The sequence below is a fragment of the Pseudochaenichthys georgianus genome, chromosome 21, assembly GCF_902827115.2.
Source record: "Pseudochaenichthys georgianus chromosome 21, fPseGeo1.2, whole genome shotgun sequence".
Lineage (NCBI taxonomy): Eukaryota > Metazoa > Chordata > Actinopteri > Perciformes > Channichthyidae > Pseudochaenichthys > Pseudochaenichthys georgianus.
This window is the reverse complement of record NC_047523.1, coordinates 11,486,185-11,503,654: the sequence shown is the minus strand read 5'-3', so window position 1 is coordinate 11,503,654 and position 17,470 is coordinate 11,486,185. Positions and strand designations below refer to the sequence as shown.

Here is a 17,470-nt window from a genome sequence, read left to right as displayed (position 1 = left end):
AAAGTAAAATAATATAATAAATAAATCCTCCTCAATACATTTGCTAAAAGTCTATAATGGATTAAACATGAAGATAGTGCAATTGCAGTGTTCACGCCACAGTTGATACTAATAAGATTAACTATGACTCAGTTGCAATGAGGCCAGTGAGCACACTGCAGGTATTTCTATATAAAGTAGACATTTGGTTTTTGGTTTAACAGACTGTTTTATTATACAATTTTGGTTGACAATTATTAATTCATAATTTGGATTTGCTGGACTCATTGTAATGCAAACTCCACTCTTGCAGGTAGAAGGGGATGTTGGTAACTACTGGCGCACTCTGTACAAACTGGAGAAAGGCTTCAGTGGTGTTCCCAGTGCCCTGAGCATAGCCACCAGTATGAAGACTAAGGTGGAGGACTTCAAAGAAAACATTCCTTTGGTGCAGGTAAGACCCCAATGAAACAATAGCTATAGAGGTGAAACTAATACATGTCTCTACACTAGTTTATGACAAGCATACAGTTAGTAGTAGAAGAAGAAGACTTACTTTTAAATTCAATTTACACTGTTGTTGTCTACATTTCAGATGGTCAGGCCTCTCATAAAATGGGTGGGGAGGGGCAGCAGGGGCCAGTGCATCTGTAACACTAAGCACAGACCCTACTGTGACCCCCATCCAAAAAAAGAGTTTGATAATAACACCTGTGACAATGTTGCACAAACAATAATGCCTCATCACATATTTAGGTTACTGACGTGAATACCAATCATGTTTTTTATGGTTTATTTTGTGCACTCTCCTAAAATTATATCACTTATTGTGCCCCTTTCATGAAATAACCCCCGCCCAGAAAAAATTGGTCGAGGAACTGCCAATGTATCATACAAAAGGGTGTTTCGATGCTTCATTTGTTTACGGTATTGAATTGTATAAGAGGAGCTTTGGATAAAAATGTCAGCTTGTAAAGTAATGCCAATATTGCAATAATGCACAAACAGGACTTACAAATGTAATGGAGTGGTGTCAGAGCAAGGGGGGCTGCAATGGTTAGCTGTCCCGAGCAGTTGAGTGTTTGGTGCCTTGCTTGAGGACCTCTCGGCAGTGCCAAGAAGGTGAACTGACACCTTTCCAGCTACCAGTCCACACTTTTTACTTAGTCCAATCGGGACTTGAACCGGTGCCCTCCAGTTCCCCCCAAAAGTGCCTACTGACTGAGCTAGGCTAGTAGGCGTATATACATACAGTATAGTATACATGTTGTACTCCTTCTTGGTCATCATAGGTGCTGTGTAACCCAGGCCTGCGTGAGCGCCACTGGAATGCCATGGCAGAGGTGTCCGGAATCTCCCTGAAGCCAGCTGACGAGGAGGCCTGCATGGATCAGTTCCTCTCCATGCACCTGGAACAGCACCTGGGCAGCTTTGAGGGCATCAGCGAGGCAGCAGGCAAGGAGTATTCTCTGGAGAAGGCCATGGAGAAAATGGCCATGGAGTGGGGCGAAATGGAGTTCATCCTACTGGCCTACAGAGAGACGGGCACCTCCATCCTGTCATCCGTGGACGAGGTGCAGATGCTGTTGGACGATCACATCGTGAAGACACAAACCATGAGGGGCTCGCCCTTCATCAAGCCCTTCGAGGTGGAGATACGGTGAGTTTTGTAGGAATTGTTTTGCCTGAAAAAGCAATTCATTAATGTTATGAAGTTAGTACACATGGCCGGGCTGGTTAATGATGTTTTCATTACAGTATCTCCTCTTGTGCTGGGTGCTATTGCTGTTTTTGATTAAATACACCTTCAAATGATACCTCTATCTTAAACTAAAAAAGCAAATTGTCTGTTGCGGATTTGTACTTAATGTAACCTTTGTGAAACTTGGAAAACAACCGTTTCATATTAGCATATTGTATAATTAATTCATTACTACTCAGCTTTCTATTTGCCTCTCTGGTCAGCAAATGAAGAAACATTCCCCAGCCTCTGTTGTTTCTGATATGATTGCAGTATTGCTGCATGGCACAGTTTGACACAGGCTTCCCTGCAGCCTTTAAACATGTATTGTGCCATATTTGGCAGAATGCTAAAGCAGCATTTGAAAGTTGCTCTTTTAATCCCATGAGAGCTTTATAATGTAATTATCTAACCTTGTGTGTTAGCATCGAACTCTGGTGTGGACCAATAATCCTATTCTGGTGCCAAATGAACTGATCGCAACAGCCTTTTATACAGTAGTAAGTGTACTTACTACAGATAATATAAATACACATTCAGGATTACCAAAACCTCTTTTACCTTTAAGTCATTTTTACTGGTTTGTTCTAGGCTTATTGTTCCTCTACAAAAAATATATTAAGTTATATTAATTATAATCAGATTCAGAAACAGTTTACACATTTGCTTTGGTTTAAAACGGTGCATACATAAACACAGATTTATTGAGTTATTGAGAGGAATTAGGTTTGTAAAATAGGCTTAAACTAAAAAGCTATATCAATCAATCAATCAATCAATCAATCAATCAATCAATCAATCAATCAATCAATCAATCAATCAATCAATCAATGTTTATTTATATAGCCCAATATCACAAATGTTACATTTGTCTCAGTGGTCTTCACAGTTTGTACAGAATATCAGTATAACAATACGACACCCTCTGTCCTTAGACCCTCTGTCCTTAGACCCGCTGTCCTTAGACCCTCACATCGTACAAGGAAAAACTTCCAGAGAAAACCCACAGTTTAAAGGGAAAAATGGGAGAAACCTCAGGGAGAGCAACAGAGGAGGGATCCCTCTCCCAGGATGGACAGACGTGCAATAGATGCCGTGTGTAAATCGAAAAGATAATACATTTACAACATAGGTAGTCCAAATGTTTGGAAATGCATGTGTCTATAATAAGAAGATGAATCCACGAGGATGTCAGCAATCTTGTGGGAGCCATCAGGGAAGTAGTATGGTGAGAGTCAAGCAGGACCGCAAAGAAAGGTTCAGCCACGACTCGAAGTCCAGGACTCAGATCCAGTACTCAGGATAGAGGATCCAGGACACACGACCACATCAACAGGATTAGCCTCGACTCAGCATCCCGGCGTATATATGGACACAAAAAAAGAGATTTGGGGGAAGCTGGGTTAAACGGAACATGAGAGTACACAGGTACAAACAGCCAGAAAGACCGAGTAAGGTGCCCCCCCCAACAGTCCAAGCCTATAGCAGCTAAACTAACGTGTCTACATACATGCACTCCCTTAGGATAGGTTGAGGGAAAAGGGTAGCAAGTAAGAAGTAGGAAACAGAGGTGGAGAGGCACACGCAGGGAGAGAGATCCCCACTGGAACCTGAATTGGTTGGTAAGGAGTAGATCTGTGGCTAGTGGCTACGTTCCACACTCCCGGGCCGGGCTAGGCCTTCTCTGCAACCTGTTCTCCTCTATTAGAACCTTGAGAGTTCCAAATACAAGATCCAAGTCTTTAGGATTCAAGTGAAAGAGGAAGAACTCAAATGTATAGGTGAAGAGGCACAACGTATCTACGTCAATGCACTCTTATTAGATTATTTTATTTTATCACTATAAGCTTTATCAAAAAGGAAGGTCTTAAGCGTACTCTTAAAAACGGATAGGCTGCCTGCCGCCCGAACACAAACTGGAAGCTGATTCCACAAATGTGGAGCTTGATAAGAAAAGGCTCTGGCTCCCATTGTACTTTTAGAGACTAGGAACAACCAACAACCCTGCATTATTGGAACACAATGCCCTAGTAGGACAGTAGGGTATAATGAGTTCTTTAAGGTAAGATGGCCGCCTGCCCATTAAGGGCTTTGTAGGCGAGAAGAAGAATTTTAAATTCTATCCTGTGTTCTATAGGGAGCCAGTGTAAGGCAGCCAGAACAGGAGTAATGTGGTCCCTTTGCCTAACTCTAGTTAGTACACGTGCTGCAGCATTTTGAATCAGCTGAAGCGACTTAACTGACTTCTTGGTACACCCTGATAATAAAGAGTTACAATAATCCAGCCTAGAAGTAACAAATGCATGGACTAGTTTCTCTGCATCGTTTTGAGGCAAGATATGCCTAATTTTGGCAATGTTGCGTAGTTGGAAGTAGGTGGTCCTTGAGATTGATTTTATGTGGGTGTTAAAGGATAAATCCTGATCAAATATAACACCAAGATTCCTTACGGTCTCACTGAAGGCCAAATTAATGCCATCCATAACTAGTATATCTTTAGATAGTTTGTTTCGTAGATTCGTTTAGGCCGAGTACAATAACGTGTTTAACATCAAAACGTTTAAGGTCATCCACGTTTTTAAGTCCTTGAGGCAGTCTTGAATTTTATTTAGGTGATTGGTTTCATCAGGCTTGATGGATAAATATAGTTGAGTATCATCCGCATAACAGTGGAAATTTACAGAATGATTCCTTATAATATTGCCTAGCGGAAGCATATATAGTGTGAACAAAATAGGTCCAAGCACTGAGCCCTGTGGCACTCCATGGCTAACTTTGGTTTGCAAGGAAGATTCATCGTTAACACGTACAAACTGAGAGCGTTCAGATAGATAGGACCTAAACCAGCCGAAAGCAATTCCCTGTATGCCAACTAAGTGCTCTAGTCTTTGCAATAGGATATCATGGTCGATATTATCAAATGCAGCACTGAGATCGAGCAAAACAAGAATAGAGACAAGTCCCTTGTCAGAGGCTATTAGAAGGTCATTTGTGACTTTAACCAGAGATGTCTCTGTGCTATGATGTGCCAGACTGAAAATCTTCAAATAAATCATTGTTTTTTAAGTAATCACACAACTGTTTTGCGACTGCTTTCTCAATAACTTTTGAGAGGAATGGGAGATTAGAAATAGGTCTATAATTGGCTAAAACCTCTGGATCGAGGTTGTGCTTTTTAAGAAGAGGTTTTATTACTGCAACTTTAAATGATTGTGGAACATAGCCTGATAATAAAGACATATTCATAATATTTAATAAAGAAGTGCTAATTAATGGAAACACTTCCTTTAACAGCTTAGTTGGAATCGGGTCTAAGATACATGTTGATGGTTTAGAAGAAATAATCATTTAATTTAATTGTTCAAGGTATATGGCTGAAAAGCATTCTAGTTTACTATCTAGTGTAATATTAGAACTTAAATTTCCGGGAGCTGTTGATAACAGCTGTTGATAACAGCTGGTTAAAGGCAAGAGGTTATTGATTTTGTTTCTAAGAGTAACAATTTTATCGTTAAAATCACATAAAATCATTGCTACTGAGTGCTATGGGAATAGAAGGCTCAATCGAGCTGTGGCTCTCGGTCAGCCTGGCTACAGTGCTGAAAAGAAATGTTGCATTATTCTTATTCTCATCAATTAATGAATAGTAGTAGGCTGCTCTCGCTTTACGCAGTGCTTTCTTATATTCATATATGCCAAATTAAACGAGATTCTTCAAGTTTAGTGGAACGCCATATCCTTTCAAGTTGTCTCAACTTTTGCTTTATTTTGCGGTTTCGGCATTATGCCATGGAGCTAGTCTATGTTGTTTTATTTTCTTCTTTTTCAAAGGAGCAACATAGTCTAATTTTATTCGCAGCGCATCGGTAGCACTATCAACAACATGATCAATTTGGGGTGGTGTACATTTTTTATAAGTTTCCTCCCTTACATGCAGACATGCTATCGAGTTAAGTATTGGTGGAATCTCTTCCTTAAATTTGGCTATAGCACTAACAGATAGGTTTCTGCTGCAAGAGCTTTTGACTAATGCTTTGTAGTCTCGTAACAGTACTTCAAAAGTTACTAAGAAATGGTCGGATAAAGCAGGATTATGCGGTTCGACTAATAGTTGCTCAATTTTAATACCATAAGTCAGAACAAGGTCGAGAGTGTGATTATAGCAGTGGGTTGGTTTATTTACACTCTGACAAAAACCAACAGAATCTAATATAGAGTTAAATGCAACAGTAAGGCTATTTGTATTGTCGTCAACATGAATATTAAAGTCACCTACGATAATTACTTTGTCTGTTTTAAGAACCAAAGATGATAAAAACTCAGAGAATTCTGATAAGAATTCTGAATAAGTACCTGGTGCACCGTACACTGTAACAAATAAGATTGGCTGCAAAGTTTTCCAGGTCGGATGCGTAAGACTAAAAAGGAGACTTTCAAAGGAGGTATGATTTAATTTTGGTTTAGTATTGATAAGTAAACTTGAGTCAAAGATTGCTGCAACTCCAGCTCCTCGTCCGTGCCTCGGGCAATATGAATATTGATATGGCTGGGTGGAGTGGCCTCATTTATGCTGACATATTCTTCATGTCTCAACCAATTTTCAGTGAGACAGCATATATCAATATTGTAATCTGATATTAAATCATTTACCAATATTGCTTTAGATGCTAGAGATCTTATGTTTAAGAGACCACATTTAATCTTCCTGTTTTGTTCCACTGTAGTAGTTGTTACATTTACTTTTATTAAGTTATTATGTGTGACACCTCTATTAGGTTTTACTTTAAATTGTCCTTGGGCAGACGCACACACCGCTAATATTGGGTATTTTATTGGAGAGAGCGCAGAGAAACATATAAAACTGCGACTCCTCCTCCTGGTCTCAACTCCAGTTTGTCATGGATTAAGTCCACAAAGCTCTGAAATGTTTGCTGAAATGAGATCTGCACCTTCCAAAGTAGGATGAATGCCGTCTCTCTTAATCAGACCAGGTTTTCCCCAGAAGGCTGTCCAATTATTTACGAAGCCCACATCGTTTGCTGGGCACCACCAAGACAACCAGTGTTGAAATGATGACATGCGGCTATACATGTCGTCATTGATCAGATTGGGGAGGGGACCAGAGAAAATGATCAAATAAATTCAAACATAAAAGTGGCAAAGTTTAGATACTTAACAACAAAGTAAGAATATGACATACATCAGAATTGAAAGTGCCTTTATTAAAGTTGTATATACCGACTTCCAAACTCTTTTCTCCTCCTGTAGGGAATGGGAGGCCAAACTTCTGCTCCTCCAGGAGATCATGGACGACTGGTTGAAGGTGCAGTCCACTTGGCTCTACCTGGAGCCCATCTTCAGCTCCCCTGATATCATGACTCAGATGCCTGAGGAGGGACGCCGCTTCACAGCTGTGGACAAAACCTGGAGGGAAACCATCAAACTGGTTTCCCTGGTAAGTTGCTTGTTTACATATTATTTTATGTTTAGGTTTGTTTCCCTAAGATTGTATTATTGGAGCATGATGGGGTATTGATTAGGAAGATACATGACCATAAACAGCTATACTGATATTCGTCATCTAAACACCGTTATAGAGAAACAAAAACTCTTCTTCTACATCTGCTGTTGAAAAAAAGCGTACCCTCACCTATTGGCTGACCTTGCTGAATGCAACAGGAAGTTACATTGATTTGCCAATAGTGCCCTTTACCAAGGAAATATTATTTGACTATAACTTTATGGTCAGAGAAAAAGTAATGTCTACGATTGTTGCTGTGGGTCAGTGCTACGCGTCTGCAACACTGTCTGTTGTTAGTTATCTACCTTCAAGTTATTATATTATCGTATGCACAGCAATCAGCAGTTATTAGTAATGGAAATGTTGCAGCTAAGAGTCCCTGCTAATTGCTAATTAAACATGTGTAAACAAATTCATTGGTAAAGAATAATTGAAAATAAGTAGTGCAAGTTAAATCATAGAAATAACAAATAACATATATATATATATGATACATAAAATGAAATGTGTCCTAGCTGGTAATAGTCCCTAACATTGACAAGAAGGCATGATGGAGATAAATACCCTCTTTTAAATAAACACACAGTACACAATGTCACAACACAACACAAGGTTGCACAATAAGTAAGTTGTTGTCCCTTCAACACATCAAACCCAAATACAAATATAACATTTTGACAGAATAAAGCATCTAACCATCACACTTTTCAACATTTCAATTGTTTTACAGTAACATAATGGATTGTTAGAGGATCACACAGTGACATGCCTCCTAAGAAATAAAAAGGAAAATGATAATGCAGGAAACTTGTTTTAATGTTCAGAAGCAGCAAATAAGATAAGCTGAAAAGGAATCCCTTTTTCATCAGTCTCCAAATACAGGTCCAATTTAAAGTATGAAGTACACAGGCAGTGCAACCATTACAATTTAAGGTTGTCCACTATAATTATAACAAATTCAACTTAAAACTATTTTTTTAAACTTTAAAACCTGAGCCTGTGGGGAAAAACAAACATAAACATTCAACTACGCCCGACCCTGAGTGTGACAGCAGAGGGTATGAAGTATATACAGACGAGAAAACAGGCACAGAAATATACAGTAGAAGCGGAAAGGACTATTCAGACTGAGATAGTTGTGGAACGACTGCACAGAAACAAGGGAGTGTTGCACCAGCATCCTCAAAGAGTCTCCAAAAGGGTAATTGGCATCCTCAGTAGACCTGAAATGAGACACATCAATTTCAGGCAGTGTCCTCCAGAAGGCCCAGCCTGACTGCACCATCAAATAGAAATTATGGATTTTGTCTGGAAGGGGCAGGGCCAGCCTGAGCCACAAAGAAAATGAGGTCACCAAGGGATAAGAAGCCTACACACTCAGATGTGCACGCATACTGTCCAGTCTACTGTGAGTTGTGCGCACGCTGTTATAAAGCATGTTGGCACAAATGTTGCTACAGTACTTTCTACACTTGCATTTCTGCTTATCCAGCTTCAAGAAATCGGCCCCATTACTTAAGTGTATCAAGTTAACTCTGTGAAACTATACGTATGCAGAGACTTCATCCTCACTTCTCAAGACTAACGTAAAGCTAGAATAACAAGTAAAAACCTACAAAGGAACTGAACAGGGATTATCGAGGGGTGCAGAAATGAGTACGCATTTTCGCGTTCCACATCTCGAAGTCAATGATTTTGAGTTTGTTTCTCTTTAAACGCCTGAAATAGGATCTGTGGTTAACCCAAGCTTTCAAGATTTCCACGTCTTGTTTTATGACGTAAAATACATCAGTATGCCCTGCTGTTGAATGTCTGTAGCGTTTATGTGTTTTAGAAACGGCAGTAGCTACTGTCACTGTAAGTGACTAAAGAAAGAATACTGCACGTCATCACAGGAAATGTTGCCTTTAGCTTGGCAGAGATGTAGTTAAGTCATGTGACCATGATGTAGTTTAAAGCATTACGTAAGCGTTTTACTTGCATTGCATTTACTCTTCAACTATTATAAAATAAGTGTATACGATATATGGGTATTATCCTGCTGTACGCATCATGAATCTGCCTATGCCACAAATCCCATTGCTTTTGGTCTATGGAGCCCTTGCAATGCTAACTTACAGGTTGGCCTACAACCATGGTTATCACTGCACCACTCTACGGTGTGTCTAATAATCACAACGTTTAGTCAAAGTAATACGAGGGAAACATTATTTTAAATACTGGCTTCAATCAGCTGCTCAACTACCTTAATATGTTCAGACAATCAGGACGTTTTTTATATTGTTACCTGCTGTGTGAATTTAATCAGAAATAAGGCACGCCATTTGATGTTGCCATTGTGTTTCTTCGTAAGGTAATTATGTCGTCTTAAAGCACAGAAGATTATCAACCATTCCTACACAGTAATATGCAGGCAGCTTCGGTACAGCTCACTGTTTCAGAACACTGATCAAAAGAAGAAGCCGTGTTCTTCACATTAGCAACTCCTATGGCTGGGGAAGAAGTTTACGTTTTTGTCTGTTTAAAGTCTCCACAGTTTTAATTCATACAAAATATATATTATCTGGTAGTGTGGACATTTGTTACAGATCATTTGAACATTGCCTGGCAACTATAAACCATAGTGAAAAACATGAGACGTGTTTTAATTGTTCAAGCCTAACTTGAGTTGATTTCATGTATCTATAGAAAAAAAATCATCAATGAATCTTTTTATATGTTTATATGAGGGAATACCAATTGCTTAACATAAGCATTTACACACAATACAAATACATAAATAAAACAAACACAACGGAAATATATAGTTGATAAGTGAAAGAAGGTAATTAAACAATGTAAATACAGAGGATGTACTTTGTACGTGCAGAAGTATAATAATAAAATATAGTTAGATCACTTCTGGAAAAAGCTAAAGTGAAGATGATTGAAGCGCGAGGGACTTGATTTAAGATAACTTAGGGTGGGGGCAGACTTCAGGTATTCAGAAGGTTTTTCCCAGGTGGACCTTGAATAGAAGCTGTGTTGTTTTGACCCTGGGAAGGCAATACAATATTTGCAGGGAATGTATACCGAGTTCACAAACTAGAAAGATGGCTGAATTGCAAAAATGACATTTTAGGGAGCAAAAACAACAACACCTTTTGCCTTTTAGTTTGAGCTTTCTTTGAAATGTTTTCAGCTAATAATGGGAAGTATTCAATACTGTAGGTTCATATTAATATTGAATGAAAGAAAGCGAATCAGTTGCTCTACTAGTTTCCATCCTTTAGTCTCAAGCCCTCACTAGGGGTCACCAAAGCTTCACAGGGGTCCGTGAAGAAAACTAATCCCTGATGAAATATTCACAGGAAATACTCTGCGTTGGAATAACTCTAGTCACTTGTTATACACCACATTCCTGCAGTTATTGCTTTCACTGTTTTGGTTGATTGTAGAATGAATCTGTTTTGTTTATGTTATACAATAAATACATTACAAAAAGTAAATGGACCATGTCACCTAGTCAGTTGACTTAATGATATAAAACGAGTCCCTTGAGGAAATGTACACTTTGATCTTTTTATGCAACCCCAGTTCCTTGCCATGTTCGAAGCTAATCAGTCTCACTCCCCACACCATGTAGGCCAGCTATAGGAACAACTAACCCCAGGCATAGGCTAACACTGCATCACAATCTTGACAAAGAACACATCTCTTCATCTCGTCCATGGCATTGATCAGCAGTGCATGAAATTGGAATCATCTCAACTCTATATACCAAAGAAAGGAGTGAGCAAAAAGGCAGGCAGCAACAGAGAGGCTCTCCTACCCACAATTCACCTGTTAATATCAGATCAACCACCGGGAGCTGCTCACGATCCACTGATCCTCCAGCAGCACCGGACAACTTTCTTTTTAGTTTTCTTTTTGATTTGCTGCCTTCTTCAATATATCATGTATCTTCTGTATTACTGCATGCATTGCAGAAAAAGACGTATGTCTATGAACCCTTTCTTTCAAATGTGTTGCACCTCAAATCTTTGCCCCCTCTAATGAGCTGAGGCAGCGAGACACCGTTGACCATCTGAGCTCATGGAGAAGATGATTGACATATTGTTTACTAATAGAGCCAGAAATAATAAGACAATAGTAGTCAGCAAAAGAATAGCGTACTTAATATTGCACTCATGCCCATGCAGATATAAAGCTCTTCAGGGTTATATTTGTACAGGATGTCAAGTGTGTATGGTAGAGGCAGCTGTGGCTCCGATGTAGTTGAAGTGATGGAATGTAACTGAGCTCCTTTAAGTACTGTACTTACGTACTATACTAGGTACTTGGGTATTTTCATTTCACTCCACTGCATTTCAGAGGCAAATATAGTACTCTTCTCTGCACTACATTTATTTAACACTTATATTGTTGTATAGTTACTTTTTACATATAAAAACACAAATGTTAAAGAGGACCTATTATGCTAATTAGGGTTCACATTAGTATGTAGTGTCTCTCCTGGGACGTGTCTCCATGCTTTAATGTTCAAAAAGCTCTTTATTGTTCTCATACTGCCTGTGCTGCAGCACCTCTTTTCACCCTCTGTCTGAAACCAGAGCCCAGTCTGCTTTGATTGGGAGTGTGCAGGAGAGAAACTCCCTCTGGAGGGAACACAGGGATGTTAGCCTTTGCAGTGCATGTACATGCACAAACAGCGATATAGCACTCTACAGCAAAGGGAAAAGCATAATAGGGCCTCTTTAAATAAGTATTCGCTCCACATTGATGGACTACAACATTAAACTTCTCTTACATGTATTTGTTGCATATAGAGTACTTTTAAAAAAATACTTTAAAGGTCCCCTATTATACAAAATCCACTTTTTCATGTATTTCATACACATAAGTGTCCCCCTGTGTACAGAGATTCGGAAGGTTTCAGGAAAAAAGATTCTCTCTCTTTTTGTCTTGATCCATCTATTTGAAAACCTGATTAGGCCACTGTGATCAAGCGAAACACTTGAGAGACATGTTTTTTTATATATCTGAGACCTTTAATTTATTGTTGATAAAGAGTATAATAGGGGACCTTTAAGTACATTTAGCTGATAATTCTTCTGTAATTCTACTCAGGTAATATTTTAAATACAGGACTTTTTCTTATAATGAAGAACATAGCATTTCTACTTTTACTTAAGGATCCGAGTACTTCTTACAACACTGGGTAGATGTTCCACCTCAAATCAGGAGGTTGTTGGTTCGATCCCCAGCCAATGCCTTCAACATGTCCAAGTGTCCTTGGGCAAGATACTGAACCCAACATTGCTCCTGATGGCCAAAGGTGTGTGAAGGTGGGTGAGTGTTAGCCTCTTTGAGCAGGGGCGCCTTCTCTGGCAGCCTCTGCCTCTGTATGAAGTGTGAATGCTGACTTATGTTAAAGCACTTCAAGTGGTCACAAAGAATGGAAAAGCATTATATAAATGCAGTCCATGTACCATTTGTGTGTGTGTGTGTGTGTGTGTGTGTGTGTGTGTGTGTGTGTGTGTGTGTTTTAGATTCCAACAAAGACAAATGTTTTCTTTCGATAATGTATTTCCCCACACAGATTGCAGAGCTGCCATATCAGCTATAGACAGTTGCTGTCCCCCATTGAAGCCATCTGTTTGGTGTATAAAACACACACACTATCAGGCACAATACAGACATTAGCGCATTGTTATCTCTTCATGTGCTCATAAATAGCTTCTGGCTGGCTCACTCAAAAAAAAGTTCTAACATTGTCCTGATGAAATCTATAAAGAGCTGGAATCACACTCAATCAGACACTCAATTTGCCGGTATAATTGTACGCCTCAATGAAACACAATGTCTGCGATTTAGCCTTTAAAGTCAGTTGCTTACCGTAGCTTGAGTATTATCCACAGACTATTCCCTAAAAAAAAAAAAAAACCTGATCTAAATGTTTTTCATCTCTCATTCATGCCATTTATTTATTTATTTTATTTATTACATGCTGAGCCCAGGAGGAGGAAAAGTGGCTTTGGCATGAGTCAGCAGCCGCTGCTTCCACTCATCATAAGAAATCAATAGCAAATCATGAGGGATCAAAAATTATTATTTTCTCATTCTAGATGCTCTCTGTGGTTTTAGTTTCAAAACAGCACTTCATTACAAGTATTTCAGTGGCTGAGCCTCCTTTGAATGGACAGTGACCTTTATATTGAATGCAAACCAGAAACTGTGCCAAGTCAATTAAAGCAATGCGATACTCAGCTTCCTCCTCTTTGCTGCTTTCCCAGAGAGAATTTACTTTTCATTTCAACGCCCAACATTCTCATTCTTTCCTATTCACATTGAGTTCTATTGCCACGATACACCATAACTGTAATGTCTTCTATTGTTGTCTTACAGCTGTACATGAACTTTTGAAGACATCCTATTGATTTTTAAATGGTTCTGTTTTGACATTACACGTTGCATGTTGCCAGGAGACATGAAAAGTCTCAAGTAAAAAGAAACGGCTCAAGGCAAATCGATCGCATCAAACAAACATGAGAGCATTACATCCTTTTTGTAAGCTAGCTAATCAATACCAGCTGTTTCCCCTCACAGGGTTAGTGATGATTTAACAACTGTAGAGCAACAAAACAAAGATTGTTTTTTTTATTTCTCACCAGGAGAAGCAGAGCTGTTTTTTTTTATCACTTTTGAGGGAGTTTTCCTGCCACACAACCCCCTCTGCCTGAAACGCCCCCATTGGACTCCTTCGTTTACTTCCGTTTCATAGTGACATCACTATGTAACACTCACTCGCGCTACGCTGTAGGTGATATGCTAATTGGCGAGAAATCTTTAGGAGGCTGACCACTCACAACAGAGCCGGCCAGCTAACCAATCAGAGCAGACTGGGCTCTGGTTTCAGACAGAGGGTGAAAAGAGGTGCTGCAGCACAGGCAGTATGAGAAAGATAAAGAGCTTTTTGAACATTAAAGCATGGAGACATGTCCCAGGAGAGACACTACATGCTAATATGAACCTGAACATGGGCACAATATGTCAGAATGTTATCGAAATTCTACAGACTCAATACAAATCCTTATTTGGTACAGAATCTCTTAAAAACCACACCATAAGTATTTAAATGAGTGGTTATGTAAATCTTTTTTTAATTATTGCATTAAGTTGGGCTACACTAGCTCAGAATTTTGCTCATTTCTGCATTTTATTTGTATTACATTGAGAAGATTATATGCGCTTTAATTCTAAAATGTTCCTTTTGAGTAGGTTCCGCCATTCACTGTCTGACCTTGTAGATTAGGCTTTATATTTAGATTCTTCCGGTTGGTGCCAAAGAATATTGAGTTTTAGTAAAGATACAATTATATCATAGCTGAAGTATTTCTGAGTTGTGAGACATGCCTCAGTATCTATTACTGTTTCTTCATAGATTTTTGAAGAGTGCTTTGTTTCAAGTGGGCCTCACTGTGGAGCATGGAGCACGTTTTGCTAAAGAAAGATATTGCAGTGTTTTAGTATTTCATTTGTGGGAAAGATGGCAAAGCTTGTAGATCCAAAAGGTTAAATGCTTTTATGCATCACGTTGGCCACTTTGCAGAGAGGGTGCTACTCCTGGTGCAAAAGTCGAGATGTACCCGTCAGAGAAAATTGCTGCTTTCTCACATCCAGGCTTCAGTGACCCATTAGAGAAAGCCCAATTGAACTTGATTTATTCATAAGGCGTTTTTTACAAACAACAAAGTGCTTTACAAAGTAAAGTAAGTATCAATAAAAAGCAAGGAAATATTAAATATTGAAAACAAATTACGAAGTTGAATTAATTGTGGAAAATGCAAAAAAGGTTTGCAACAATTGGACGGCACTTAAAAAAGTGTAGTAATTTGTGGATAAAGTTGCTGTTTTTAATTGTAAATAGCTTAACCCTTAGATGCACGAGTGACTGGACCCTACACTCTTCCATAAGTGGGTCAAAAAGGACCCGTATTAGAATAATGTGTTTTTATGCCATTTTTGTCATTTTAGTTAAGACTTGTATAATATTTAGTATTATATTTTGGTTCACACTAGAAATATTTAATATTTAATTTTTCACTATTTTAGTGATTTTTAGACTTTTTTTACATTTTGAAAAAATGACCCACTTACTTACCGCTTGGGGTAGTAATACAAAAACTACAATTTCTTAAAATGTATACAATTTAAATAAAACATTTGAATGGCATGATATCCAAAACATGTTTTTTGAGGAATACCAAATGATATGATAAAATGATAAAAATGTTTAATTACAAAGATACTCTAAGAAAACCGCTTTTTTCCCCTTTTTTCTTCATGTATTTTCTTTATAATATACCTTTTTATTATTAATGTATTATTAATTAATTAATTTACTAATGAAACCTTTGTGGTATTTTTGCTCCTTAGGAGCATTTGTCCTGCTTAATTCCTGATGCTGATCCTAACCACGAGTTGTGATGATGTTGGTAGTTGACCACAAAAACAACGTGCTATGTTGAAATTAATTAAAATAACTTAAACCAAAATGTAAAATGTACTCTATTCTCACTTCTCTGTGTTAGGACATGCATGTCTTGGCAGTAATTGCCATCGACAAGATGCTAGAGAAGCTGAAAAAGTCCAACGAGCTTCTGGATATGATCCTGAAAGGCCTCAACAGCTACCTGGAGAAGAAGCGTCTCTATTTCCCACGGTTCTTCTTCCTGTCTAATGAGGAGCTGCTGGAAATCCTCTCAGAGACCAAAGACCCCACAAGGTAAATAATAATAATAATAACGCATTTTATTTATATAGCGCTTTTCACAACTCAAATACGCTTTACAGTATGAGGGAGGGTAGACAAACAAGGACAGGCAAACAAGTAAGTAAAAAATAAAAAGGCAGTCAAGAGGAAGTTGATTCAGAGGGGGGGGGGGCTTATGGGTAGACAGAGTTGAAAAGATGTGTTTTGAGGCGGGACTGAAAGACTGTGGCTAACACTGACACTAACACTAGCACACAACATTAACAATATTAGAGCATTAGTGGCACAAAAAGACTCAAATTAGACATTCAGCATTTGACATTACCTAAACAAGTATTACGGAGATTGATGTTAGGGCTTACAATATTCAGCTAACTACAGCTCAGACTCAGCTCCCACAGTCCTGCTGATAACCCACCCTCGTCTTTTTGACCATGGGCATTTGGTTAATAATATATGTGATTCCTGACAAGATATCATCTTCCTTTTTACTATCTTCTTTTCTCTTTTCATTTGAACTCTACTTTCCTTTTATTCTCACATCTGGGAATTGTCATCACATCATTACAGATGCCCACAGTTGTGACCTCCTCTGCAGAGAGGGGATTTGAATGGCGCTGTGGGGGCGTTGGAAGTGTATTGTCGGGAAAGTTCAAGATCATTTCTTGCGAATTTGAGTTAATGGTCAATGGCATTTCAGGGATAGAAGGTGCCAAATGCCAAAGTATTATTGCTTGAGCTTTTAAATAATTGTTTCAATTTTTCCAGAACGTTTTCGCCCACAGCGAGAACAAGAAAGAGAAACATATAGATATGAAGCAAGTTTAAAAAAGACTATGTTTACTGTGTGACATTCAAGATAAGTTAGTAACAATAAGAAGGACTATTCTAATAAGAAGGTGCAGTTATATTACTTAGGACATGTTTACTTATTCCTGCATTTACTTTCACCATTGTATCACTATTTTATTTCTTTATTTCTTTATGTCTTAAGTATATCATATGTTGCCCTCTTTCGGGGCCTGGGACTTTTTATGATTTTCGCTGCCAATAACTACACTGTAGCTTTTATGCATATATACGGTGGCCGAGAGGGGCAAACACATTACAACGGCCCAAAACACTACACTTTCAAAATTGATAAAAATAAGAAAACACAAACATGTGCAGCATTTACTAAAAGTGCTGCGTAAACAAAACACTGCAAACACAAAACGCTAAAAAAAATACAAAATGCTGCAAGAAGCACAAAACAGAATGGAAAGGGGGACAATAAAAAGTGTTGCACACAACTGGAACGGGTGCACTTGTTCACGTTCAGGGATTATAAAGTTGGCCAACTGTCACTCTCGCAGAGTTTCATTCTGCGCATGTGCTTTCAAGTTGGTTAAGATTTTTTGTAATTTGCATTTGTTTTGGCCCATTTGTGTTTTTATATTTGCACCGTTTTTGAAACTGCAGTGCGTTTCTCCTT

The 17,470-nt window shown here is 38.6% G+C and overlaps 1 protein-coding gene across 1 annotated transcript in view; it reads left to right on the top strand.

Annotated features, from left to right (window-relative positions):
* The window catches only part of dnah7 (dynein, axonemal, heavy chain 7), a 121,088-nt gene that overhangs the window by 23,532 nt on the left and 80,086 nt on the right, over positions 1-17,470 (top strand). Inside the window, exons 17-20 of the mRNA XM_034110349.1 lie at positions 293-433; positions 1,272-1,639; positions 6,989-7,175; positions 15,815-16,008. Of these exons, the coding sequence (XP_033966240.1) occupies positions 293-433; positions 1,272-1,639; positions 6,989-7,175; positions 15,815-16,008 (890 nt within the window). The remainder of the gene's footprint in view (positions 1-292; positions 434-1,271; positions 1,640-6,988; positions 7,176-15,814; positions 16,009-17,470) is intronic.